Source organism: Urocitellus parryii, chromosome 1 (genome assembly GCF_045843805.1).
Source record: "Urocitellus parryii isolate mUroPar1 chromosome 1, mUroPar1.hap1, whole genome shotgun sequence".
NCBI classification, from domain to species: domain Eukaryota; kingdom Metazoa; phylum Chordata; class Mammalia; order Rodentia; family Sciuridae; genus Urocitellus; species Urocitellus parryii.
This window is the reverse complement of record NC_135531.1, coordinates 164903948-164930936: the sequence shown is the minus strand read 5'-3', so window position 1 is coordinate 164930936 and position 26989 is coordinate 164903948. Positions and strand designations below refer to the sequence as shown.

Sequence of the window (26989 nt, the reverse complement as noted above, 5' to 3'; positions counted from 1 at the left end):
CGAGGGGCGCCTGGGGTCTTCACATCTGGAACAGGCTTGCTGGTGCGCACTGACAGCCTCCGGGTTGGCTTGCAGGTGTGGCAGAGGGCCATCGGCCCCACTGCCTGGTCACGTTACACCTGTTCTGCACTAGCCAGGGTGATTAGTGGGGGCGTCCTTCTCCTGTTCGTCCGGGGCCTGGGTTTTCACCCCGGGACCTGCCGGTAGCTTCCCCCCAGCTCTCCCCTCCAGCTGCTTTCCTAGGTCCTGTCATTTTACATTCCAACCAAAATCTGTACTCTGAAAGCCGACCACTGGCCCTTCTATGTCTCCCACTCCCGGCGTGAACAGCTCCTGTTTCTACGCCCCGCTGGCCCTCGTTCGTACTGCCCAGACGTCGCCATCCACACCGGGCGAAAGACGTTTTTCTGCCAGTCAGGTCCGGACACCGGGAGGAAGTCCTGCCTGAAAAGGGCTGGACCAAGAGCCTGTCACAATGGCCTATGGCAGTCAGGGATTGGATGACATTAGTTGTCACTCAAGGCTGCTTTGACCCGTCCGTCAGGGCGCCGGGGCGGAGCTGTCCAATCAGGCGCGCAGACGGAGGGCGAGGGCGGGCTTCCGCGGTCTCCCGGGCTTTTCTTCCTCGCCTGCTTGGCTCCCTCCTCCGCAGGCCCCGCGTCCTCTGCTCGGCATCTCTAGCCGCCGCGCGCCGCCGTTCCCCTGCCCCCAGCCCCGTGAGGTCCCCCGTGAGGACGTCGTGTGACCTTGCAGTCCGCAGACGGTGAGTGTGCGGCCAGGACTGGCGGACGCCGCCCAGTACCGCCCTAGGGACCCGGCCTCCCCAGGAGCTGCGGAGCATAAGGCCGAGACCCGGCCCTAGGCCTGTCCCCCGACCCACCGGGTGGGCTAGACGGAGGGTCCCCGAGGTCAACTGCACAGTGTGGAGCGGAGTCGCTTCCGGCGGGTAGCCCTGGTACCCTGTCAGCCAGGCCTGCGGGATAGGCCGGCCGCGGCCTGTCGTCCTGTCCCCTCCCTGTTGACGACCTCCCTATAGGTCATCCCTGGGCAGCTCCTGCAGTCGCTCCAGAGTGCGCTAGCCAGGGAGCACGTCGCGGGAAATGAGGGCGAGGACCCGAGATCTAGGAACAGCACGCATTAGTGGCGCCAGGTGCTCAGGGAAAACCCCGCGGTCTGAGCCCCGGGCTCAACAGGGCCTTTCCTGTTTTGTTTTTTTCCGGTACCAGGAATTGAACTCCAAGGCACTTGACCACTGAGCCACATCCCAGCCTTATTTTGTATTTTAGAGACAGGGTCTCACTAAGTTGATTAGCGCTTCGCCATTGCTGAGGCTGGCTTTGAACTCCTGCCTCGGCCTCCCAAGCCTGCCCTGCGGCTTTTCCTTTTACACATAAACAAGTTTGGGGTACATCGAGGCCTGGGCGTTGGTGCAATGCTATTAGAATGCCGCAACCCGGCTGCACGAGCCGCCGCAACCGGCTAGACACAGAAACACGAACCGCTCAAGCGGGAAGCAAAGCTTTATTTTAAGAAAGCCGCCAGCGATCCCTGTGCCTCCTGCTAGCCAGCCCGTCGACCCACGTGTGTCACCAGAACCGGGGGCGCGCAACTCCCCGGGAAATTCCCTCCTACTATCCTTCCCCAACCAATGGGAACTCTTCCATTACATGAGTGACATGAGCAACCTGAGTCCCGTAACAGGCCGAGGTAAACAGCAGGAGTCCAATTTTCATATGAATGTAAAACTTAACATAATCATAATCTCAATGGCTAGCTGGCAGTCACCTAAACCAAAGGTACCTGTATCAATATTTTTGCTGTGGCTCCTAGCATTGGAGGGTGCATTTTACCCCCCGCTGTGTCGGTTTAAACTTGTGAACAACCTAGGGACTCTTAGCTTAAAAAGCTTAGGGACTTTTACTGCACTAAACCTCAAAGGGAGTTCTTTGGTCCTACTTACTTTGTTTTCTGCTTCTGCTACTGAGAGTCCTGCAAGACCTCTGTTTAAAAGTCAGTAGGTAGAACTTCTGCATGTCCGTGTGCAAAACCATAGCCTGTGAGCTCTTAAGATGCTAAGTTTCCATTTTGACCTACCACAAGCACTGCAGAGTGTTGGGGATCCCCAGGTGTGTTCGGAGTGTCCCATTCTCCCCCCTTATTTGCTAGTAGTAACCTGGGCTCCCCACAGACTTCCAAATGTACAGAAAGTAGGGTCTCAAATCCATTTTCCATTTTGTAGCCTTGCTTGTCCTCAGGCTGGTAGTAAAACCCCAAAATTCCAGTTCTCTACCAGCATTCCCAGATGTCAGCTACACCATAGGAGAAATAAAGTCCAGGGGTTTATTTTCAGAATATAGTATTTAGCTTTAAATGTAAAATTGGGATGGAAGAAAGGTAGCCTAAGGGGAAGTAGAGCAGAATGGAAGGTTAGAAGCTGTTGACACCCAACAGCACCACAGCCTGTGGATGTGGAAGATCAAAGTCCATGAATCTGACCAGCCCTTGACAAGGGGGGAGATGCAAGAGGCAGTCTGAACCAACAGAAGTAGAAATCTTCTGCTTCAAAATACTAACTAGGTACAGAAGTAAGAACTATGTCTGTGCTGAAATACATTCACCCCAAGAAGACCTTCCTGCCACAGAGAACAGAGGGAGGTGGGGCAAGAAAAGGTGCATTTCTTTAACCCAATAAGAGACAGTAAAACCTAGCTGACATTCAGAGGACACTGCCTGCCCCAAGTCCTCAACTAATGAGGAACTGAGGGAGGGACCTTCTGCCCTAGGATGTAATGCTGATTGTCACAGCTGTGGCTGTGCCACTTCTTGCAAATGCCTCGCTTCCTGCTCTACTGCATGTTGCAGACCATTCTTTGGGTTTGCACAGGTGACCATGTGTCTCACACACACCAGGGCACTGTGGGTGTCAACACTGTGTCAAAATTTGTTCCCAAGACTGCATTCAAGTGGAGAGTGTTTTAATGGTCTTAGTTTCACTGAGTACTGGATGCCACTTTTAAAAAGGTGTGTGTGTGTGTGTGTGTGTGTGTGTGTTTCCAATGTGGCTGAACATTTCCTTTGAGTGGAAAGCAGAAAGAAATGAACTGCAAGTTGAGTTTTTAAAGTACTTATGCCGATCTTTCTTGCCCAGGCACAGACACCAATGTGGTAACTTTAGACCACTTTACTGGGTCTTGGGTCCTCAGCCACTGCCCACAGCTTCCCAGTGCCCTGCAGAGTGCAGGCTATTTCAGACCCTGGGTCAACTCCTAGAGGGCAGCCTGAGATGTGGGGTGCAGCCTCTCAGAGGAGCCGCTGGGGATACCCAGGTCAGGCAGTGAGATGCTGGTGTTGAGGGAACATGACAGACATGGTTCCTGTCCTCCGGATTTTCTCAGAGCTGGAAGAAGAACAGTTATCCCAAAGAGCAGGGGACCCCAGCAAGGTGGAGCAAAACTCTACAAAGCTCTTCAGCAGCAGGAGGGGGTGGGAGGATGTGCCTGGTGACAGATGCCTGACCTGAAGCTGGAGTCTTGACAGGTCAGTGTCCAGTGGTGCTGCAGCTCCCTGGGTTTGTTGCCTTGGAAAGACTTGCTCAGGTATTTTAGTATCAGTTTTTTATTAACTGTAAAATGCTGTTTATCAGTAGAGCTGAAAGATTAGAAAATACTCCTACAGGGCAAGATTGAGGTATAAGGGAGACCCCCCCCCCAAAAAAAAAAAAAAAAGAAAAGGAACAGAAACACTTGGTCTTATATTCCCTTAGTTAAAAAAAATTTTTATGTAGTGTTTTTATTCCCCAGAGTAAGTTTACTAAGTTTCTCAGATGTGCCCCCCTCACTTGAGAGTGGGAGGTGTTGCTAATTTAAAATAGAAATCCAGGGCTTTGCTTGGGGGATGCTACCTGGGATAGAGATGGAGAAAACCTCTGTTTCAGTGTTGCTGCAGGAATGAATGCATTCCCAGAAGAAAGTGTTGCAGATAAGACGGTTTCTTCTCCCCCCCACCCCCAGCCACTGGGATTACAGGCATGTGCTACCACACTCAGCTGGCAGGAGCCCTTTAGACTTAGAAGCTATAGAGCTCTGAAATGCTGGGGGTCCTCAGGCAGATGTGATGAGGGTTTGGATGGGAAGCTAAAGGGAGACTTTCTGATGATGTAGTTGATATTGTCCAAGGTTGTTCTTGGGAAAGTCCAAGGAAACAAGTGCAGATTTGGGTGAGAAGTGATTCATCTAAAGGAGTACTGCAGAGGGGGGGGGAGAACCACAGGTGAGCTCTGCAAGCACCCACAGCTCCTGCAGAAAAGGGCTGCTTTCTTAGGGAGGGGCAAACAGGGTTAGGAAGAAGCTAAAGGGGAGGGCATCGAGGAGGGGGGCAGGTCACATCCCAGGTCAGTGAGTGTTTCCTCAGAAGTCAACCTGTTCTCAGGAGGGGTCAGGAAGAAGGGTCCTATGTTGTCTCCAGCTGCCAGTGAGTCAGAGTTCAGGGTCCTGGAGCAAGGAGGGAAACTTAAGCCAATTTTGATTAATGTGTATATGTTCTGATCCCATAAACAATGTGCTCAGCTCATTGCTTATGAGCACATTGTTTATGAGGGGAAAAAGGGGGAGGAATCTTCAGTGTGTGTCTGCTGTGGGTTAAAAAGTAAAAATGGAGCATCTTCTAGCTGGGCATGATGGCACACACCTGTAATCCCAGCGGCCAGGGACACAGAGACAGGAGAATTGCAAGTTCAAAGCCAGCCTCAGCTATGGTGAGGCACTAAGCAACTCAGTGAGACCCTGTTTCTAAATAAAATACAAAATAGGGCTGGGGGTGTGGCTTCGTGGTCCAGTGCCCCTGAATTCAATCCCTGGTTTCCGCCCCCCTTCAAAAAAAAAAAAATGGAGCATCTTCTGAGTCATAATAGAAAAGGGGGTCTCTGCAGGAACTGCTCTAGCATAATGCAGAGGAGGGGGTTTCTTCTTTCATAGATCTTTTCCAGGATTCTCTTTGGCATTTTCTTATATATCTTTTCATTTTTTCCAGTCTTAAGTTATGTCCTTTAAACTGAACTAAGTGATGTGTGTTGCTAAAATCAAATCCTTGAACTTGAGGTAGGGTGATGGGAGTCCCCTGTTTGTAGCTATTTGCTCCTGGCAGTGTGACTGGCCCTCCTGCCCTGCAGCTGGCATCTGAAGTGGGGCAGTGTTGTGGAGCTGAGCCTTGAACTTGGGTGTTCCCTTGTTCTTCTGCTATGAGACTTGAGTTCAGGTTTCTTTCTTTTTTTATTTATTTTTTTAGTTGTTGAAGGATTTTTATTTATTTATATATGATGCTGAGAATTGAACCCAGTGTCTCACACATGCTAGGCTACAACCCCAGCCCAAGTTTATTTCTTATGTTGACAATTTCATTCATTTTTGTCCCCACATGGTAACACTTATCAATTTTGTAAACATCAGGAACTGTCTAGGCAACATGGATTGGTGCAGGAAACTCAAGCCTTGTCTCAATGACAATCCAATATATTATGATACAGTTTTGAGAACAAAGGAAAAATGTTTTATTGCTTTTGCAGCAGAGGAGAATCGGGACTCCTGACCCAGAGGCTGTGATTCAGCTGTGCAGGGGGATCAGAAGGTTTTAGAGAGGAAGTAGAGAGGCTGCATTCCAGGTGTGCTCTGTCAGGTGTCATAATTCACTCACAGACTTGAGAGATGGTGTTTCTTAGATCTTTTGTTGCTGTTGCAAGTCAGAATTACTTTATTCTTGTTTATGAGCTCAAGGACAGCTTCTGTTAAGCTGGGAATTAGGGCAATCTTTTTTTCCCCAAGTTTAGGGAGGGGGAGAGGAAGAGGGGAGTGTGAGAAAAACCCATTTCAGATTTAAAATAAGCCACAGGGTTATGTTCAAAGCATGAAATGGACCCTGGTTACATTTCTCTACTGTCAATTTCCACCTCCCATTCTTGTGGAGAAGTGGGTGATGACATCCCTAAGCAGCTTTGTCTTAAGCTGGGTGATGAGTGGAGTCTTATTATTTCTCTCTTTGGGACATTCGCTGTAGCAGATGAAGGGGTGACTCTAACCTTGGTGGAAACCTGGAGGAAACACACTTACTTAAGCAATTAATATTTAACTGATTGTCATAAGTGTTATTTTTTTAATCAGGTTATCTTTTTTTTTTCTTTTTACTTATTTTTTTACTTTTAAGAGGACACAACATCTTTATTTTTATGTGGTGCTGGGGCTTGAACCCAGTGCCTCATGTGTGCTAGACGAGTACTATACCACTGAGCCACCCCCAATTTATATATGTGTGTGTGTGTGTGTGTGTGTGTGTGTGTGTGTGTGTTGCTGGGGATTGGACCCAGGGCCTTGTGCATGTGAGTGGTTTTTTTTTTTAAATATATTTATGTATGTATGTATGTATGTAGTGCTGAGGATCGAACCCAGCGCCCCACACATGCTAGGCTAGTGCTGTACTGCTGAGTCACAACCCAAGCCCCTTAAGTGCCATTTTAATCTAGGTCCCTCTGCTAGATCCACCTTTTCCCCTCCCCCAGGGTACCAGCCAGGTCTCTAACATACTATTTCTGGGCTCAGTTTAAATCGAGCAGTTGGCAACACCATATCCCAGGTAGGTTCTTGGCATATATTAGCCACAGTCTTTTTTTTTTAATATATTTTTTTTTTTAGTTTTGGACACAATGCCTTTATTTTTATTTATTTTTATGTGGTACTGAGGATGGAACCCAGTGCTCTACTGCTGAGCTACAACCCCAGCCCAGCCACAGTCTTTTTAAGGTGTGATTTATCTTCTCTGTTTTCTCGGTAGATTGGAGTCTCCAAGATGTGTGCTACTTCCACTGGCCGCCTAAAGCTTTGTTCCTTTGTTGGGTCACTTCTGCAGTGAGAGATTGTCTCTTGTCACTTTGTTTAAGGAGAGGAGCCTGTATCTTGGGATCTATTCCTTCAAGAGGAATCTAGGTATTTTTAAAGACTTTTCTGTTCATGAAGGATCAACCTTTAGTCCCCTAGAGAAGGTATCTACCAGTCATTACAGCAGACGTCTGAAGCTTCCCATGGCACATGGCGCTTGGGTAGACTCTACCTATAAGTCATCAAAAGTCTGTGTTTTTTTTAATATCTCGTGCCCATTTCCACGGGCTGCCCTTTAGTATTTGGGCTGTTTCTGGTGCACAGCGGAGTTCCCACTCACTTGCTCAAGAGTCTTGGTGCAGTAGCCCTCCCAGCTGGGGCTTGCTGAAGGTCAGCAAGGCTTCCCTCCCTTGGTGAGTACTCATGCAGATGCTTCATCAGGGCCAGGCTTCTCCTGCAGGCAGGAGAGGCAACTTTGTCTCCACCTGGCACTTCTATCCTAGGAGTCAAAACCCTGCTTTTTGGCCCATTTCTCATCCTTCTCAGTACAAAAGGGTTTGTGTTGGTACTGTTCAGGATGAGGTGTCAGGACTCATTTGCAGTTGGTGTCTGCATTGTCCTACAGCCCTCCCAGCAGGCAGTACTCAGCCTTTTGCCATGGATTCAGCTGTTGTGACACATGGGCTCCTCTTCACAGTGTGCCCCCATCTGCTTTTTAGGTAAAGTTGTTTTCTGCATTCATTTCTTTATTCTGCCAGTGTCCCCCTCCTGAATTTAGGTTGATAGGATATTGTCATAGCAAGAATTCCTCTGCCCCAGTGATGGGATTCCCTTGGCCAGATGGAGTCTTCTCTGATCTTGAAAGGGGAGACCATTCCTGTCCTCAGGTCATCATCTAGCAGTGCTGGAGTCCACTGCTACATCCTTGTTGGCCACAACCTCTGCAGACCACCCTCTCCCACCAGGGGAAGAAGGGGCTGGAAGGCAGGGCAGATGTCAGGTTCTCCTTGCCCATTTTTCTACAGCCCAGGCAGGTTTCCTGGGCTTCAGCCAGGGTTACGGTCCCTGGGCCACAGGAGGATGACCTGCAGTTGCCTTGGGCAGAAATGAGGGACTGCCAGCACTGAGCGGAAAGGACTTAGATCTTCCTGGTGTCCTGCTGTCCTTGCACACCAGAGGCAGTGTCAAATGAGTCTCTGACTGTTCAGACTCCTCATTATGCAGCTGCATGGATGCCTGCACATACGGAATCTTTTCCACTTACATCACCTCTGATGGACCCACTCCAACTGCAAGATTTTCTAGTATTCAGAAATAATTCTTATCCTTTCTCATTCCTAAGAGACAAAACGGCTTTCTAAGGCCAGATTGTTCCAGTAAAACATCATCTTTTTCATAGTCTTACACCTATAGATTGCCTTTTCAGCCAAGATCTTTCCCAAGAGACTACTACTGGGAACAACCCAGCCTTGCCCACATCTTAAAATGGCCTGTAATAGAATCAAAGACAATGAGGGGGGTCCCCACAACCATGACCAACAGATGGGAGCCTTTGAAAGGGACCAGCTAGGGGAAAAGTTCCCTGTTTCCTACTCTCGTTTACCCATGACTCCTACACCAGCAGTGCCACAGTGGTGTCCACAAAGGGGGATCAGGTGTGAGGATTAGGGTTGGGGTTGCACACCAGTGAGGCTTTCCAGATGACCAAAGTGTCAAGACTTTGTTGTGCTTCCTTTTTCTCAAAGTAGACCAATTGATGGAAGAATCCATCCATTTTAGGGAGAGAAGGTGGTGTCCCCTTAGGAGAAGGAGCCCATCAGTGCTGAGATGGTCCCTCAGTCCTTCTCTTTACTTACAGGAAAAGCTCCTCTGGTTCTGCCCAAGGCAAACTCTCCCCATCGCCTAATTCTCCAGTGGTCTGTTCTCGACAAGCTCAGCACCACCTTGCATCCTCAGCACCAAAGGGGTTGCCCAGGGCACCAGACCTTCCCAGGAAAGATGCTGCAGCTGGAGTAGGAGCCACTCTTGGACCCCACGTTTCATTAAAAAAAAAAAAAAAAATTTTTTTGTTATGAAAGGCTTGGTCCTGCCTGTCCCTAAAACCAGTCTAGGGGCTGGGGATGTGGCTCAAGCGGTAGCACGCTCGCCTGGCATGCGTGTGGCCCGGGTTCGATCCTCAGCACCACATAAAAAACAAAGATGTTGTGGCCGCCGAAAACTAAAAAAATAAATATTAAAAAATTCTCTCTCTCTCTTAAAAAAAAAAAAACAGTCTAGTAATGAGGACATGATTTTGGGAAAAGAAGTTTATGGTTTTTGTAGGAGAAACACAGGGGCTCCTGTTGCAGAGGCTGTGGTTCTGTCCACTGGGGGGTAGGACTTTTATAAGAGGTGCTTCAAAGGGTACATTCGAGGTGTTCCCTGTTGGGTCATAATTCTCTTGTAGACGTGGGCGATGGGTCATAATTCTCTTGTAGACGTGGGCGATGGGTCATAATTCTCTTGTAGACGTGGGCGATGGCTATTTCTTAGTTCTTTTTTTTTTTTTTTTTTCAATTTCTTAATTCTTTTGGTGTCCTCCCTGAAGTCCCGTGGTGTGTACTGAATGAGAAGTGACATAGCCTAGGATGGGCAGAACGAGGATAAAAGGGAAAAAAGTAAGGTTTTTAAAAACTGCAGTGAAAGAGTAGGAGGGTTATGTCAAAGTAGGAAGTGGACCCCTGCTACAAGAGGAAGGGGTGGGCTTTGCTTCTTGTGCCTTGTGTTCCCTAGACTCTGACCCCTCATCGGTGTCCTTGGGTAAAGCATCCCTTGGGAACTTGACAGGGTGTTGTGTCCTCAGCCTCTGCCTGTCTTCTGGGTTGGGTGGCAGCCCTTCCTAGAGCTTCCACAAGGTGCCTACAGCTGCTCTGCCTTCTGCAGGCTGCAATGGATTTCAGTCCTGGGCCAGCTCACCTCCCACAGCCCAGGTTTCCCAGGGTGTGTGATGAGCTTCCTGATAGGAAGGTGTCAGGGAATGTGGACTCAGTTGGGATTCTGTGTGAATCATTAGAGGCATGTGGAGTCCTGTCCCTCATTTCTCCCAGGAGTAGTGAATTTAGTTGTTCACACAGCTGTGCAGGAAGCAGGGTCTCAACTACATATTCCATTCGGTACTTGACTCCTCCTCCTTATATTCCAGTTCCTGAAACAGGCTGAAATTGAGGGTGACTCCTGCATCTTCCAGGTTGCTCTGCCTCTGAACTTCCTTTGGGCCTGAGAGGGCTGCTCCTCCTCCATGTGCTGAGTGTCACTGACTTGGGCTCTCTCTAGCATAGGTAAATAAATCTACACGTGTGTGTTGCCTATTCTTTCTCACTTTGCTGCTTTTTCTCTTATGTAAGTTTTTCTGTCACTTAGTTATCTGAAGATGAAAAATAGAAGCAAACATTTCTATCTTCCTTCAAAACTGGCTTTGGGGGCTGGGATTGTGGCTTAGTAGTAGAGCGCTTGTCTAGCACGTATGAGGCACTGGGTTCAATCCTCAGCCCTACATACAAATCCTAAATAAACAAAAGAAAGGTATTGTGAACATCCACAACTGAAAGTAAAATTTAAAAATGACTTTGAATAGAATGTATTGCCAATTTGACTTGAAGTATTTGTGGAGCTTGAGTAGTGGTAGAGAGTTTCCTTTCATTTAAGTGTGAGTGAACATTTCCTGTGAGTGGAAAGACAAGAATGACCTGGAATTTGACTTCAAAAGTACTTATGAAAATAAAAAGGAAGAATGGAGGGAAGTGTAATATTAATGTTTTTTTTAACTTTTTTTTTTTTTTTTAGTTATAGACAGACACAATAACCTAATTTATTTATTTATTTTTTTATGTGCTGCTGAGGATTGAACAGTGCCTCACCCATGCTAGGCAAGTGCTATACCAACTGAGCTACAACCCTGGTCCTTAATGTTCTCTTTTCTGTCAGAGTTAAAACTGTAGGGCTGTGGCTGTAGCTTAGTAGAGTACTTCTCTAGCATGCATACGTTCAATCCCCAGTGCCACCAAAAAAAGGGGGGGGGGCGGAGGAGAGAGAAAAGTTAAACCTGTAGTCTGAGTTTCTTTTGGTGGAACCAATTTCAGTTATAAAACCACAAAACCTTATGGTTAAAGTGTAGCCATTGTGAGCTCCCAACATGTACAGCATGTGTCCATATGTGGCCAAAAATGCAGACTCTGGATCTGGTCACAACCCCAGCTATAATCCCTTTTTAAACCCCCTTTGTCCTCAGTCTTCAATTCATAATGCTTTAATGTCCTAAGTGATCAGTCATAACTATGGCCCTTCCCTTTTCCCTCACCATTTTAAAATCAGCCAATGTGTGGATTGTGACCTGAGCTCCTCCTCTCTGAGCAAGGAACAGTTTTGCATTAGGGATAAAAACAGGTGGACTGCCCACCCAGGTGTGCCTGCTTGCCAGACTTGGTTCAGCTCAGTAGCCTGCCCTGCTGCAGAAATAAAGTTTGCTTTGCCTAGCTACTAGTAGGGCACTTCTGATCCTTTTGACACCCTTGTATTTCTAACAAAAGGAAGGAAGACAGAAATTATGAAGGAAACATTAATATATATTGTTTAAATACTTATGCTGGTCATGGTGGTACATACCTGTAACCCCAGCAGCTCGAGAGGCTGAGGCAGGAGGATTGTGAGTTTCAAGACAAACCTCAGTAAGTTAGCAAGGCCCTAAGCAACTCAGTGAGACCTTGTTTCAAAATAAAAAACAAAAAAATAGCTGGGGATGTGGCTTACTGGTTTTGCACTCCTGGGTTCAATCCCTGGTACCTCCCCCCCAAAAAAGAAGGAAAAAAAAGTACTCATGCCTCTCTTATCTTCCCACAAACACTGTATCCGTGTGTTTGAGAAGAGGTTTCTTTTGGAACTATACTGGATGCCATGTCCCCAGCCACTGTCCTATCTCCTGGCATTGCAAGTCCTCACCGGGGCTCCCACATCATGCCTACTGCTGCTCTGTACGCTGGACCCTATATTTTCCTTCCTTTCTTTCTTTTGGTACTAGGGATTGAACTCAGGGACACTCAACCACTGAGCCACATCCCCAGCTCTATTTTGTATGTTATTTAGAGTCAGGGTCTCACTGAGTTGCTTAGTGCCTCACTTTTGCTGAGGCTGGCTTTGAACTAGTGATCCTCTAGTCTCAGCCTCTCGAGTTGCTGGGATTACAGGTGTGCTCCTACATTTTCTTCTAGGAGTTGTATAGCTTCTGGTCTGATTCCTAGGCCTTTGATCTATTTGCAGTTGACTTTCCTGCAGGAGGAGAGATAAGGGTCTAGTTCTATTCTTCTACTTATGTGTAACCAATTTCCCCAGCACCATTGGTTAAAGAGGCTGTCTTTTCTCCAATGCATGTTTGATCTCCTTGTCAAGCATCAGATAAGTGGGCTTATCTCTGTCTTCTGTTCTGTACCATTGGTTCATGTGTCTGTTTTTATGCCAGTACCATGCAGTTTTACTAACTTATTTAGTATTTTGATTGGGATTGCATTGAATCTGTATAGAGCTTTTGGTAGTATGGCCTTTTTAATGATATTAATTGTTGTACCTATCCATGAACACAGGAGGTCTTTTCATCTTCTTGTGTCTTCTTCAAAAGTGTCCCATACTGTGTTTCTTTAGTGTTCCATAATTTTCATTGTTGAGGGCTTTTCCTTCCTTGGTTACATTATTCATAGTTTTTTGTTTGTTTGTTTGTGAGGGCCTATTGTGAAAGGGATTGTTTTCCTGAAGTCTTTCTCTGAGATTCATTGTTGGTGTGTAGAAAAGCCAGTGCTTTTGTATGTTCATTTTGTAAGCCCCTACTCTGCTGAAATTATCTATTAGCTCTAGCAATCTTCTGGTGGAACTTCGTGGATCTTCTCAGTGAGGATCATATCACTTACAAACAGTGATAATGTGACTTCTTCCTTTCCTATTTTTGTCCCTTTTATTTTTTCTTTTGCAAAATTGTTCTGGCTAGAATTTCTAGTATCATTTTATAAGAGTGTGAGAGTGAACGTTCTTGTTCCTGATGTTAGAGGAAATGCTGTCTGTTTTTCCTCCATTCATTGTGCTGTTGGATTGGGGTTTGTTGTACATGGTCTTCATGATGTTGAGGTGAATTCCTTTCATCCCCAGTTTTTCAGAGTTCTAGTCATGAATGGGTGCTAGATTTTGTCAAAAGCTTCCTCTTCTTCCTATTTCAAAGAACCAATTCTTTGTTTCATTGATCCTTTCAATTTTTTTTTTCCTCTGTCATTGATTTAAACTCTTATGATTTCCTTCTACTGGTTTTGGAATTGGTTTGTTCTTGTTTTTTGAGGGCCTTGGGTTGCATCATTAGGTTATTTATTTGGGAATTATTTGGCTTTCTTATATAGCCATTCATAGCTGTAAACTATGTAACAGCTTCCTGTTGTTTGTTTTGGTGTTGATTTCTAATGTCATTCCATTAGGATAAGATGTAGGGAATAGTATAGGCTTGTGTTTTTTGTTTTGTTTTGTTTTTGTTTTTTTTGTACTGGGGATTGCACCCAGGGGCCCTCAACCACCTAGCCACACCCCCAGTCTTTTTTCATTTTTATTTTGATCCTGGGTCTCACTAAGTTGCTGAGGCTGACTTTGACTTTGAAGTTTTGATCCTCCTGCCTCAGTTTTCCCAGTCACTGGGATTGCAGGCATGTCTACCATGTCTGGAATTACTTTTTTTTTTCCTTTTTCTTCTTTTAACATTTCTTGTATTCCTGGGTTGAGTTTATGTATCTGTTAGGATGGATTTCTATTTCCCTCTTTTTTAAAAAAAATATATTTCTTTGTTTTGGTTGCAGTTGGACACAATATTTTTATTTTAGTTATTTATTTTTATGTGGTGCTGAGGATTGAACCCAGGGCCTCACACGTGCTAGGTAAGTGCTCTACCACTGAGCCACAATTACAGCCCTCTATTCCCCTCTTACCTGTGATCTTTGTAGGACTGTCTTCTCTTGCAAAAGTGTCTACTCTTTCAATATTTCTGTGAGGATTTTGTGGTTTGGCTTCCCTGCTAGTTCTTTGGTGATGATTAGTGTTTGTTGATTTAGTGTGCACTATATCAGATCTTAAGGATTCCTCTTTTCCTGTAGGTCTCAAAAGAGAGGGATTCTCCTTTGTATCTGGCAGATGTGCTGTGGGCTGCGGGGTTTGGGGGGCCCATGCCCTGTGATGGCTCCTCATTCACAGCTCTGTGTATTTTAAAGGCAGGGGGTGATCTCGACTCAGACCCTTTGTACCTTTGGTCTTCACAGCCCTTGTGTGAATTCTGTTTCTCTGCAGAAGTGGCTGCCCCTGGGTGGGACCTAACCCATCCCATCCATGCCTACTTGAAGGCCTGGTTGTTAGTTTGGGGACTTTGTCTGGTCTATCCATTGTATTGCTAAAGTGTGAACAAGGTCAAGTTGGATGTGCAGCCAGGTGCTCTCTTGGCTGTCATGGGGAAGCTCAGCAGCAGAGTCTCAACTCTCTGAGGTTCAGCTGTCCCTGTAGACTCCTGTCACTGCACATAAAAGGGGGAAACAATAACAATGATAGAAGCAAACAATATACAGTATTCAAGTCAATACCCGTCACCTTCTATGACATCTACAACACTAATTACCACACAGAGTAGAACGGTGGGTCAGCAGTTGCCAAAAGCAAAAATCATAAAGGGCTGTGCCCTAGGTGCAGATCAAACAGCAGGTGTCAACCTCACTAACTCAGTACTAATGACTGCACCCTCAGTGGAGGGGCCAGGACTCACCTAAACTAGGCAGTTCTAAATGTGGTAGATACAGAGTGCTGTAAGAGCAAAGATGATGTGGTAGGAAGTTCAGATGTTCAAATTATGAACAGAGAAAGGTTCAGAAAACTATAGGTCAGCAGGCATGTTGGGCTCCCAGAAGTAAATCTTTAGGTGTTTCCTCCTGGCCACTGGGGACTGAGTCCTCCTGGGGACACATTTCAGCCGTCAGAGTCTGGCTTCCAACTTGGGATTGTGTTTACCCCTCTTTCTGCAAGTGGGATTTCATTCTGAGCTGTGGGTGAAGCAGATGCCTTACCAGAGCTGCTTTAAGTGTTTCCTTTTTTAAAAAAAATTCTTTTTATTGTCATATAACTAGTTTTGCATGCACTTAATAATTGTATTTATTTGTTGTCTTTTAATGTTTTTTGCTAAAAATGGCTTGACAGAATCAAATTGTGGGGAAGCCTGGGCCATGCTGGCCCGGCCTTTTCCCAGGTGACGGATGCCTGTCTCTCTCCTTTCCAGTCTGGCCAGACCTGACACCTACCTTCTCTGAGGTCAGGGTCGGCTGCCTTGGACACCAAGGCTGTAATTCTTCACACATGCTTATGACTGTGTGCTCAGAGGAGCAGGAAGACAATAGAGCCTGCTGTGGAGAGCTGTCTCAGCCCTGCCTAAGTGGAAATGTCCCCTTGCAGGGAAGAAATGCTGCCTGAAAAGGACTGTGGGCAAGACCATGTCCTTCTGGCCTCATTTATCCAGGTGTCTGATACATCTCCTGTCATTAATAGCCTCCAGAATGTGCATATGTGGCCTGGGATGTTGCAGGGGTCTTGTGGAGCCCTGAGCAGGCAGTAGGCAGCTGGTGGGAGGGCGTGGCCTTTCATAGTCTCACAGGCCTTTCTCATCCTATACAGCTCAGAATCCATCTCCAGGACTGTGTCTTCTTTGCTGTGTGAGGCCCAAGTGGCTCTGGCTGAGATCTGTCTCCCTGTGACCTGCAGCTGCTATGAGATCCATAGGAAAGAAGTCAGGACTCTCCAGAAGGCAAGAAATGGTGAGTGTGGGTTGAGGACTGCTCAGGGAGGTGGGCTGTTTAGAACTGGTGGGAACCATCTGTGTGGCTGGACTCTGGCCTCCCACTGTTAGCTCCAGAGTCAGCCAAGCCAGACCTGAGTCAGATACTGCTACAGCTCAGCCCTTGATGCCTTCAGGCCATGATGTGGGCTGGTGCAGGTGGGTTCCCAGTGTGCTGCCTGATCTGTAGCCACTTTGGCAGAATCTTCTCTGTGCAGCTTGATCCACAGTCCTAAGCCCTCAGTGTGCAGGGAAGGCAGACCATACTTCCAGACACTACCTCTCAGTGCACTTCTCAGCATTATCAACTCTTAGTTCTCTCACTACATTCAAGTGGGCACAGTATATGCATTATCATTTTTTCACTGAGTAATGGATGATAATTTTTAAAAGATTTGTTTTCTGTTTGTGAACATCTACCATTATGGGATAGCAGAGAACAGTCACTTGAAATTCCACTGTTAAAGCACTGTAGGCTGGGCACGATGGTATATGCCTGTAATCCCAGCTTCCCAGGATGCTGAGGCAGGAGAATCTTGAGGTCAAGCCAGCCTCAGCAATGACAAGGCACTAAGCAACTTAGTAAGACTCTGTCTCTAAATAAAATACAAAATAGGGCTGTGAGTGTGGTTCAATGGTTGAGTGTCCCTGATTTGAATCCGCAGTATAAAAAAAAAAAAAAAAAAAAAGCAAAAAACAAAAAACCCTCTGTCTCCGCCTTCCTTTGTCTTCCCCAGGCACTGATGCCTGTCTTTGGGTAGGAATTTGCTTTGGGTTCTATATTCTCAACCACTGTCCTGTAGTTTCCTAGGGTGCCCCAAGGTGCTCACACCTGCCCTGTGCCCTGCATAGTGCAGGCAATTTCAGGCCCTGGGTCAGCTTCTCCCAGAGAACAGCCTGGGGTGTGGGTTGCAGCCATCAGGGGAGCAGCTGGAGGCCCTTATGCTGAGGAATCTCTTGGAACAGGCCTCATCTAGACAGCTGCCTCCTAGGGACACTGTCTCCCCCAAGCCCTGTTCCCATTCCTTGGAGACAGGTGGACAGTGAGCCTGTGGATGCTGGTGCTGAGGGGCCAGGTCAGCAGTGATTCCTGCCCTTGCATTCTCTCATAGTTGTGAAGGAGGAAAACTCTCCCAGAGCATAAGGACCACCCACCCCAGTGCAGTGCTGTGCAAACCTGAAGGCCTCGTAGACTGGAGTCATGGTCTAGGTCTCCTGGGAGGGTGATCATGGAGTGTTTCAGTGAGTAGGACCAGGTGGGAGATGTCCAGCTGGCAGGGATCTTACCTGCCCCTTGAGTCTGACACATCTGTGTTCCCTCAGTACCAGCCCTTTGTGTTTCTTTACTTTGTTCACTTAATTTGAGGCTCAGGTTTTCCTTAAGTGTGAAATGTATTTATTCAGAACCAAATAAGGTAAAATATACTTTATAAAAATCTTTTCTGTTGGGTCATTTTATTCATTGGACATAGTTTAAGACTTTAGGAAAAATTCCATGAGCATGGAATGGCTTCTCTTTTATTTGGATGTTGAGGTTTTTCCAACAAGTGTTGCGGTTTAGAAAATAAGTTTTATGTATCATTTATTATTATTATTGTTATTTATTCCTTCTGTATTTATTCTTGGAGTGCCATTGTAAACGAACTTTTAATTGCTTTCAATATTTCATGTGTGAAGTGGATTTTTGATATTTAATTGATTTTTATTGGTTTTGTCTCAGATTTTTTACTGCTGACCTTGGAAATACATCTTCCTGTTCGTTGCTTCCAGGCTTTGAAAATCAAGAATACTGTTGCTATAAAGTTTGCTGTGCGGGATTTTTTGTGGCCCTACATTGTGAACTCTTTTGGGTTACTCCAAATTTGGGAAATGGCTTGGGGTGCAGGAGTCACCTCTATGACCCAGGAGATGGGGTTGATCACTTCAGCCTGTGAAAGTTGAGTGGTCATGTCCCTGTGAGGAGGTTTGTGTGTATTGGTGTTTGTATTGTGTTTGTATTGTGTATTGGTGTTTGTATTGTGTGTATTGGTCTTTGTATTGGTGTGTGTCAGAGCCCTGTGACTTCTCAGGTACTGATCTCCCTCTGCATAGCAGGCTTTCTGGTAGGTGCTGCCTTGGGAAATTTAAAAAAAAAAAAAAAAATCAAATGTCCGTATCCATTTGCAGTAGAGACTCTAGGGAGTAGGAAGCCAGAAACACCAGTCAAATGGGCACCGTGTCAGGTGGTCACTGTTGATGGGGAGAGAGGTGGTGAAGGGTGTAGAGGCTGCTGTCTCCTCCCATCTTGGTGTCTGTGGCTGCTGTCTCGGGGTGAGTGGGTCTGAGCCTGAGCCTGTTCCCACCTGTATCTGCTTGGCGAAGTCCTTGATTTTGCTCAGTGTCTGGGGCTGTGTGAGTTGGCCCTGAGGTCTGGAATACCTTGGTGTTCTTCCTGGCTTCCCTGGGAGTAACCCTCTCTGCTGTGTTGTCAGAAGTAGGGAGAGCAGGCTTCCTTGACTTGTTTTTGTTGTCATAGAGACAGCCTTTCATCCTTCAGTGTAGCCTCGGGGTGTGTAGATCCCTGTGGCTTTTTAGGATGTTTCATTCTTTTCCAAGTACATGCGTGTGCTGTTGATGTCGTGAAGATGGGTTGAGCTTGTCAGCTGTTTTTTCTTCATTCTTTCCAGCTATTATCACTTCTCCAGATTCATGATTCACGGGTATTTTCTACAGTTCCTTGGGGTGCTATTTCACTCTGTTGATGGTGTCCACAAAAGACAAAATTTTCACTTTGTAATGTTTATTAATTTTAAAGTTGTATGTTTTGTGAGGTACCATGATCTTTGAGGAAATGCTTTCAGCCTTTCTTTGCTCAGTTTGATATAGGCCTTGGGTTTGTCCATATAGTCTTTGCAGTATAGATGTAAGTTCCTTCTATCCTTAGTTTCTCCAGTGTTTTAAACATCAGTGGGGGCTGGACTTTGTCAAATGCTTTTTTTGCACCTATGAGGTAATGGTGTGATTCTTGACCTGAACTCTGTTTATGTGGTGAATTCTATTTATTGATTTCTGTATGTTGAGCCAAATTTGCATCTCTGGGATGAAACCCACTTGATCATGCGTTTTTGTATGCCGTTTGCTAATATTTTGATTTTGTTATCAGGGTGATACTGACTTCATAGCATGAATTTGCAGTGTTTTCTCCATTCTTATTTCATGGAATAATTTCAGGAGGATTCTTATTAGTTCTTTCAACTTCTGTTGAAACTCGGCTGAGAATCCATGGAGTCTTGGGTTTTTCTTTGTTGAAAGCCTTTTTAATAGCTGTTTCAAATTCATTACTTGATATTTATCATTTATTGATATTTATTCATATTGGGTACATCAGACATCTCTAGGAATATTTTAATATTTTCAAGATATTCCAGCTGATTTGAGTATAAATTTTCAAAATAGTTTCTGATGACTCTCTTGTGTTTCAGTAGTGTCTATGGCGATATTAGTTTTTTCATCTCTAATTTTGTTCATTTGAATCTTATCTCTCTACTGTTTAGTTTTTGGATTTATTTATTTATTTTTTTGGTGGGGGGCGGTGGTTTGTGCTGCCAGTGGAACCCAGGGCCTTGTGCATACAAGGCAAGCACTGTACCAACTGAAATATATCCCCAGCCCTCTCGGTTGTATAGTTTGGCTGCAGGTTTATCAATATTGTTTATCCTTTTAAGAAAACCAACTATGTTTTATTGCTCTTTTTTGGGCGAGGAGGGGCACTCAACCACAGAGAAACACATCCCCAGCCCTATTTGTTTTTTATTTAGAAATAGGGTCTCACTGAGTTCCTTACTGCCTCACCATTGCTGAGGCTGGCTTTGAACTCAGAGTCCTCCTGCCTCAGCCTCAGCCTCAGCTTCCCGTGCCGCTGGAATTATAGACATGCACCACTGTGCCCAGTGATCCTTTGTGTTTTTTTTTTTCTTTTTTTCTTGGGAGGTTCGGGGGGGCATTAGGGATTAAACTCAGCACTCAACCACTGAGCCACATCCCAGCTCTATTTTGTATTTTATTTAGAGACAGGGTCTCCCTGAGTTGCTTAGTTCCTCGCCATTGCTGAGGCTAGCTTTGAATTCACAATCCCCCTGTCTCAGCCTCCCGAGCTGCTGAGATTGCAGGTGTGTGTCACTGTGCCTAGCGTCCTTTGTATTTTTCAAATTCACTGTCTCCAGAACTGTTCAGGTTTCCTGTTTCTTCATACCTCATCTCCATGCAGTATGTTTCTGGATGTCTGTCCACCTCCTCAGTGTTATTCAGTCTGTTGTACCTTGGGGACTTGTTAACTGAGGTGTGACCTTCAGTTCCCTCAGCGGTGCTGTTGTGATGGAGGTATTCTGCTGTTGGTCGAGTGTCTTGTGGGGGGCATTCTCTTGACTGTGCTGAGGCTGGTGTTCCAGACACTCAGGCCTCCCAGGATCATTCTTCATGAGCTCAGGAAGGATGGAGTTCTGTGAACACACTGGAAAAATGCAACCTTTCTTCTCCCCATGCAGTGAGAGTGTGTGTGTGTGTGTGTGTGTGTGTGCGCGCGTGCGTGCGCGTGCGCGTGCGCGCGTGTGTGTGTGTGTGTGTGTGTGTGTGTGTTTTGGGGTGGGGAGGGAGAGAAAGGGACAGACAGGCAGATCTTCCCTGTGATATACTGGCAGTACTTCAAAAGGTAAAATGTTATTAATTTGTGTGCAAAGTCAAAAAAACCCCTGAGCCGCAGGTCGTGGTCAATTTCTGTAAGAGGCAATACTACTCAGGGGCAGCTGTCCTGCTCTCCCCACTGCTCGCATCCTGACTGAGGGGCGCTGGGCCTGCAGTGGATGCCAGTGCTCATCTGCTTGGCCTTCTCTTGGGCTTTCCTCTTCATTTTGAGGTAGTCCTTTCTCCATAGGTGACTTTCACCTTCTATTCCATTTCTTAAAGAGTTTTGGTTTTGTCTTTAACATCAGAATCTCTATTCCATCATCCTCTAAGTAATAGAGAGGAACACAGTGCATGTTTGCAATTAGATACCAGTTTGTCTTGGCCCATATTATATTGCTGGTGATTTTTTTCCCCTCTAAATACCTGTTATATCTTTAATCAGCATTCCCTATAAAGGCCAGTCCACAGAAACCTTTCTTCTCTCTTGGTTCTTTCTTTATCTGTCTGCTAATATTGTGCTGTTTGGAGTATCATATTTGGAAAGTCCTTTATGTATAGTCATGTGTCATTTAAATACAGGGATACGTTCTGGAGGAGCAACATTTAGCTTGTCTCCCCATTGCACAAACATCATTCTGTATTCACATGATCCTGCATGGCACAGCTTCTTGCACAGCCCTTGTGACTCAATGTTACTGCTCAGTTCAGTGGGATCCTCCCAAATCCTTAGCTCCCCCTACCAGCAAAGTTCCAACTTTGTCAGCAGGTATTTCTGAGGGTAGGTGCTGTAAGGAGGACTCATTAGCTCTCCTGTATATGAGGAGGTAAGGGCTTTATTATCCCATATATTAGACATGTACCCTACACAGATGTTAGGAGTGACCAGGGAGCATGACTTACTTCCTGTACTCTATATCTGTAACAAGAAGGGTGTTTTTGCTCTGCTGATGCATTTCAGGATAGTTCAGGTCTTACATTGGAATGACTGTGTTTGGGGAAGTGAGTGCAGACCGAGAGTACAGGTTTTGATGACAAAATCATGGAATAAATATTTGGAGATCACAGAATCATGAGAACATCTCACAAGTAGAGAATAGAACTCTCATGCTGTCAATCTCTCCTGGTATACCCTATACTTTTGTGGGACATTTTAGACCTCAGTGGCCTTTGAGGATGTGGCTGTGAACTTCACCCAGGAGGAGTGGGCTTTGCTGGATCCTTCCCAGAAGAATCTCCACAGAGATGTGATGCAGGAAGTCCTTAGTAACCTGGCTTCTATAGGTAAGGATGACTTTTCATTACATAATCAAACACTAAGTGAGTGGGGGCGATTTTTTTTTTTTTTTTTTTGGTACTGGGGTTTGAACTCATGGGTATCAACCACTGGGCAACATCCCCAGCCCGTTTTTGTATTTTATTTAGAAACAGTGTTTTGCTGAGTTGCTGAGGCTGGCTTTGAACTCTTGATCATCTTGCCTCAGCCTCCCAAGTCACTGGAGTTATAGGTGTGCACTATGGTGCCTGGCTCCCCCTTTTTATATTTTATTTAGAAACAGGGAATCACTAAGTTACTCAGGTTGGCTTTGAATTTGTGATCCTCTTACCTTAGCATCCCAAGCTGCTAGGATTACAGGCATATGTCACCAGGCCCAGCAAATGGGAGTTCTTATTACTTATGAATTTGGAACATGGAAAGGGAGGGAGTACTTTTGGGAATAAATTTGGGTTAATGTCAGTTCACTCTGCAGCATAAATTCCCCTTTTTTCTCCTTTTTCACAACTTTTAAAAATTGGTGTATCATAGTTGTGTACATTAAAAAATCCTATAATTTATTGTGAAGTTAATATGATTTATAATGATTGTTCTGGGTCTACATTTTAGGAGTCAGATGGGAGAGCCAGAACATTGATGATCACAACACAAATTCCTGGAGAGATCTAAGGTAATTTGTACTCACAAGAAGAAGCAGAGTACCTTGAGGAAATAGTAGCATGTCTTATTATTTTACAAACAAGCAAAGAAAACAAGGATTATATGAACTATGTTTTTTTTTTTTTAAAAGTTGTTGATGGACCTTTATTTATTTGTATGTGGTGCTGAGAATCCAACCCAGTGCCTCACACATGCTAGGCAAGTGCTCTTCTGCTGAGCTACAACCCCAGCCCCTATATTTATTCTTTTTTAACCAAAAATATGAACTTTAATATAATAAACATTTAGTGTTTTCAAAATAATTGAAACAAACAAGCTGCTTTTATGATACCAGTGTTTTAGTAGTAGCCCTGGAGAAACAGTGTTGCAAAGAAATTGCTACTTTGACTTTCAAACAGTTTAGACATGACAGGAAACCAGTACTTTACCTGACATTAGTAATACTGTAGGTGCAAGATTGACTAATGACTATAAAAATATTAATGAGCCAACCATAAAATTCCTGGTAATTTTTTACAGAAGTCATATGGTAGGTTCTGGAAAAATGTACAAATGTACTCAGTGTGGAAAAACCTTTAGTGAGATTGCATTTCCTACTAGAGTGAGTCCATGTGGAAGCAATATGTGTGGACAAGTCTTCATTTATAATTTTTTCCTTAATAGGCACATCATACCTCATTCTGCAAGCAATCCATATGAGAAAGAAGAGTGTGAAGGAAAGCCATATGAATGTAAACAAAAAAGAACATTTTTAATTTCTCTCACAAGTGTTCAAAGACAACTGACATCACACAGTATAAATGAACCTTATGAATGTCTGACATGTGGAAAAGAGTTCAATTGTTCCAAGTGTGTTAAAAAATATGGACGATCTCATAATGCAGAGATGTCCTATGGATGTAAGGAATGTGGGAAAGCCTTCACTAGTTCAAAATACCTTCAGATACACATACGAACTCATACTGGAGAGATGCCTTACAGATGTAAACAATGTGGAAAAGCCTTCACTCGTTCCTCTTCCCTTCAAATACATAAGCAAACTCATGCTGGAGAGAGGCCCTATCAGTGTGAACAATGTGGGAGAACCTTCACCACTACTTCTTATCTTCGCCAACATGAACAATCTCATACTGGAGAGAAGCCTTATAGAAATAAACAACGTGGGACAGGCTTTGCTACATATAGTCAGCTTCATTCACATGAATGGACTCATACTGGAGAGAAGCCCCATGAATGTAAACAATGTGGAAAAGTCTTCAGTAAGTCAAATTACCTTCAAAAACACATGCGAATTCATACTCGGGAGAAACATTACACATGTGAGCAATGTGGGAAAGCCTTCACTTGTTCCAGTTACCTTCGAAAACATGAAATTACTCATACTGGAAAGAAACCTTATGGATGTAAACAATGTGGGAAATCCTTCACTAGTTCTTCTTACCTTCAAATACATAAACGATCGCATACTGGGGAGAAACATTTTGGATGTAAACAATGTGGGAAAGCCTTCACTTGTTACAATACCCTTCAAAAACATGAAAGAACTCATAGTGGAGAAAAGCCCTATAAATGTGAACACTGTGGGAAAGCTTTCACCACTTCTAGTTATCTTCATGTACATGAAAGAATACATACTGGAGAAAAGCCTTATAGATGTGAACAATGTGGAGAAGGCTTTGCTTCTTCCAGTCAGCTTCACTCACATCAACCAATCCATACAGGAAAGAACCCATATGAATGTAAACAATGTGGTAAAACCTGCACCACATCCTATTACCTTCAAGTGCATAAAAGAACTCATACTGGGGAGAGGCCCTATGAATGTAAACAATGTGGGAAAACCTTCATTAGGTCCTCTGTTCTTCACACACATGAACAAACTCATAGTGGAAAGAAGCCCTATCAATGTGAACAATGTGGGAAAGCCTTCAAGTGTTTTGCTTATCTTCAGAGACATAAAAGAATTCATACTGGAGAGAAGCCTTATGAATGTAAACAGTGTGGGAAAGCCTTTGGTAGTTCACATCACCTTCATGTACATGAACGATGTCATACTGGGGAGAAGCCTTACAAATGTAGGCAGTGTGGGAAAGCCTTCACTAGTTCCAGTAATCTTCACATACATAAACGAACTCATACTGGAGAGAAGCCCTATCAATGTGAACAATGTGGGAAAGCCTTCACTACTTGTGCTTACCTTCACATACATGAACGATTACATACTGGAGAGAAGCCTTATAGATGTAAGCAATGTGGGACAGCCTTTGCTACAGCCAGATTACTTCGCTCACATGAACAGTGCCATATGGGAAAGAATCCCTGTGAATGTGCAGAATGTGGAAAATCTTTCAGTAGTTCCTATTATGTTCAAATACATAAACGAATTCATACTGGAGAGAAGCCCTATGAATGTAAACAATGTGGGAAAGCCTTCACTCATTCATTTTCCTTTCGAATACATAAACGAACTCACACTGGAGAGAAACCCTATGAATGTAAACAATGTGGGAAAGCCTTCTTTAGGTCCACTCACCTTCACTCACATGAACAAACTCATACTGGCAAGAGGCCTTATGTATGTGAACAATGTGGGAAATCCTTCATTTTTTCTACTTCCCTTCAGAGACATAAACAAATTCATACTGGAGAGAGGCCCTATGAATGTAAGCAATGTGGGAAAGCTTTCCCTGTGTCTGATGAACTAAACAGACATGAAAGAATTCATACTGGAGAGAGGCCCTATGAATGTAAGCAATGTGGGAAAGCCTTCACTACTTCTTCTGGTCTTTACAGACATGAAAGGTCTCATCATGGAGAGAAGTCCTATGAATGTAAGCAATGTGGGAAAGCCTTCACATGTTACAGTTACATTCTAAAACATAAAAAAACATGCTGCAGAGAAGCCCTTTTAATGTAAGCAATGTGGGAATGCCTTCACTGTGTCTGCTAATCTTCACAGAGATGGAACAACTCATACTGAAGAGAAGTCCTGTGAATGTGGGAACACCTTCATTGTTACAGTTACATTTTAAAACATCAAGCAACTTATATTGGATGGAATCCCTATTTTGTTTTTTGGTGGTAAGGGTCCCCGGGATTGAATTCAGGGGCACGCAACCACTGAGCCATATCCCCAGTCCAATTTTGTATTTTATTTAGAGAGCAGATCTCACTGAGTTGCTAGTTGTCTTGCTTTTGCTGAGTATGGCTTTGAACTTGCAATCTTCTTGTCTTGGCCTCCTGAGCCACTGGGATTACTGGTGTGTGCCACCGTGTCCAACAAGAATCCCTATTAATTTTAAAAAAAACGTGAAAAGCACTTCATTTTTGTGGTTTTAAACCTGAAAGTAGTTGTATTGGAGGAGAGTCTATTGAATGTCAAAAACTTGAGAAATCATCTAATATTCTTAGTCACCTTCAATGACATGAGAGGACTCCTAGAAAAGTTGTTGAGTGTGGTGTGTTTCTCTCTCTGAGTGTTTTCTGTTGCCTTCAGAACATTTCAGTCACTCATCTGGGGAAATAAACCCCCAGAATGTGTGTTGTTTCATTTCCCTTCCTATGCATGAGAATAGTCGCAATGGAGAAATCACCTGAGAATGTGAGAAATGTGCCAAAGCTTAAGTTTTCCCCAGTTCCTTTGAAAGAAAGATTCACACAGATAAAAACCTATGAACATAATAAATCTTATAAAGATATTTGGTGTTCCAGTTCTCTTCATATGTTACTCAGCTTTCCATTGTTGTGTCAAAACATGAAAAACTGAACTTATGGATGGAAAGTTTTCCTTTGGTTCACATGATCACAGTTTTCTGTGACTATTGCTTTGGTCTGAGGTGACTGAAAAACGGATAGTGGAAGAGCAGAACTGTTTGTGTCATGGCAGAGGGAAGAGGATATGGAGGGGATGAATGAGTCAACAACCAGACACCTGATGGCTAGTTTTGTTTAGGCTCACTGTTTTCTTAACAATAAATTAGGTGTCTATAAATATGATAAATGCTTATAAATTGAGTGATTTGTAGTGTTAAAGTTATAATAATATAAATCAGTTTTTCTGGAGTTAAAATACTGAACTTTTAACTATCATAAGGTTGAAGTTTATTCTTTCTCAACTTTTTGAATTTTGTAAACTCAAATATATTCATATTTATTGTCACGTGTTCTTTTCCACGTTAGAAATTTATATGAGGAAGCATATGATTCTAGAGTTCACGCAGTATATATTTTTAGATTATTATCATAAGGCAAACCCTTTAAGTTTTGCTAATATTCTAGGTTTTTAGTAAATATTGGAGTGCCAAGCTTTCTAATTGCTATAGTTTTCTATACAAATTGTAGAATAAAGATGTGCTTTTCATGATGAAACTATTTTTAACAGCATGAAAATATGACTTGTCAAAAAAGAACAACCAATTCAGAATTTTTTATAGTGGGGATATAAAAAGAAGGTAAAGCAGCAGGGAAGCAGTAAGTAGGAGAGAGGTGTTGGGGGGCTGTAAGGTGAGCGTGTGTATAAGGAGATGATGAAAGTCTTTGTGACTTAGTGGAAAAGTGGTAAGTACAGAACACTAGTGCCAAGGAGTAGGGTTATCATGAAAACTGCCTGAGGGCAGGAGGCAGCTTTGGATTAGGGACCAGGCAGAGGTTACAAGAGTCTGGAGA

At 44.3% G+C, this 26989-nt stretch overlaps 1 protein-coding gene across 3 annotated transcripts; it reads left to right on the top strand.

The window, feature by feature from the left end:
* The first annotated feature begins 635 nt into the window (after nt 1-635).
* Nucleotides 636-26376, top strand: LOC113176328 (uncharacterized). 3 transcript variants are annotated; one of them, XM_026380794.2, is made up of 6 exons: nt 636-763; nt 10045-10180; nt 15570-15709; nt 21546-21672; nt 22274-22334; nt 22988-26376. In XM_026380794.2, the coding sequence occupies exons 3-6, from the start codon at nt 15662-15664 to the stop codon at nt 25239-25241; spliced, it is 2490 nt and encodes an 829-aa protein (XP_026236579.2). In that variant the 5' UTR covers nt 636-763; nt 10045-10180; nt 15570-15661; the 3' UTR covers nt 25242-26376. The 3 variants fall into 3 exon arrangements, with proteins under 3 accessions (XP_026236579.2, XP_077654144.1, XP_077654146.1); XM_077798018.1 differs by lacking the exon at nt 10045-10180; XM_077798020.1 differs by lacking the exons at nt 10045-10180; nt 21546-21672.
* The last annotated feature ends 613 nt before the right edge of the window (nt 26377-26989 follow it).

Bases quoted from the DNA above. Each gene is read 5' to 3' on its own strand.
- LOC113176328 (XM_077798018.1), top strand. From the start codon at position 15,662: ATGAGATCCATAGGAAAGAAGTCAGGACTCTCCAGAAGGCAAGAAATG. The intron at 15,710-21,545 runs GTGAGTGTGGGT...GGGACATTTTAG, and splicing joins TCTCCAGAAGGCAAGAAATG to ACCTCAGTGGCCTTTGAGGA. The intron at 22,335-22,987 runs GTAATTTGTACT...TTTCCTTAATAG, and splicing joins AATTCCTGGAGAGATCTAAG to GCACATCATACCTCATTCTG.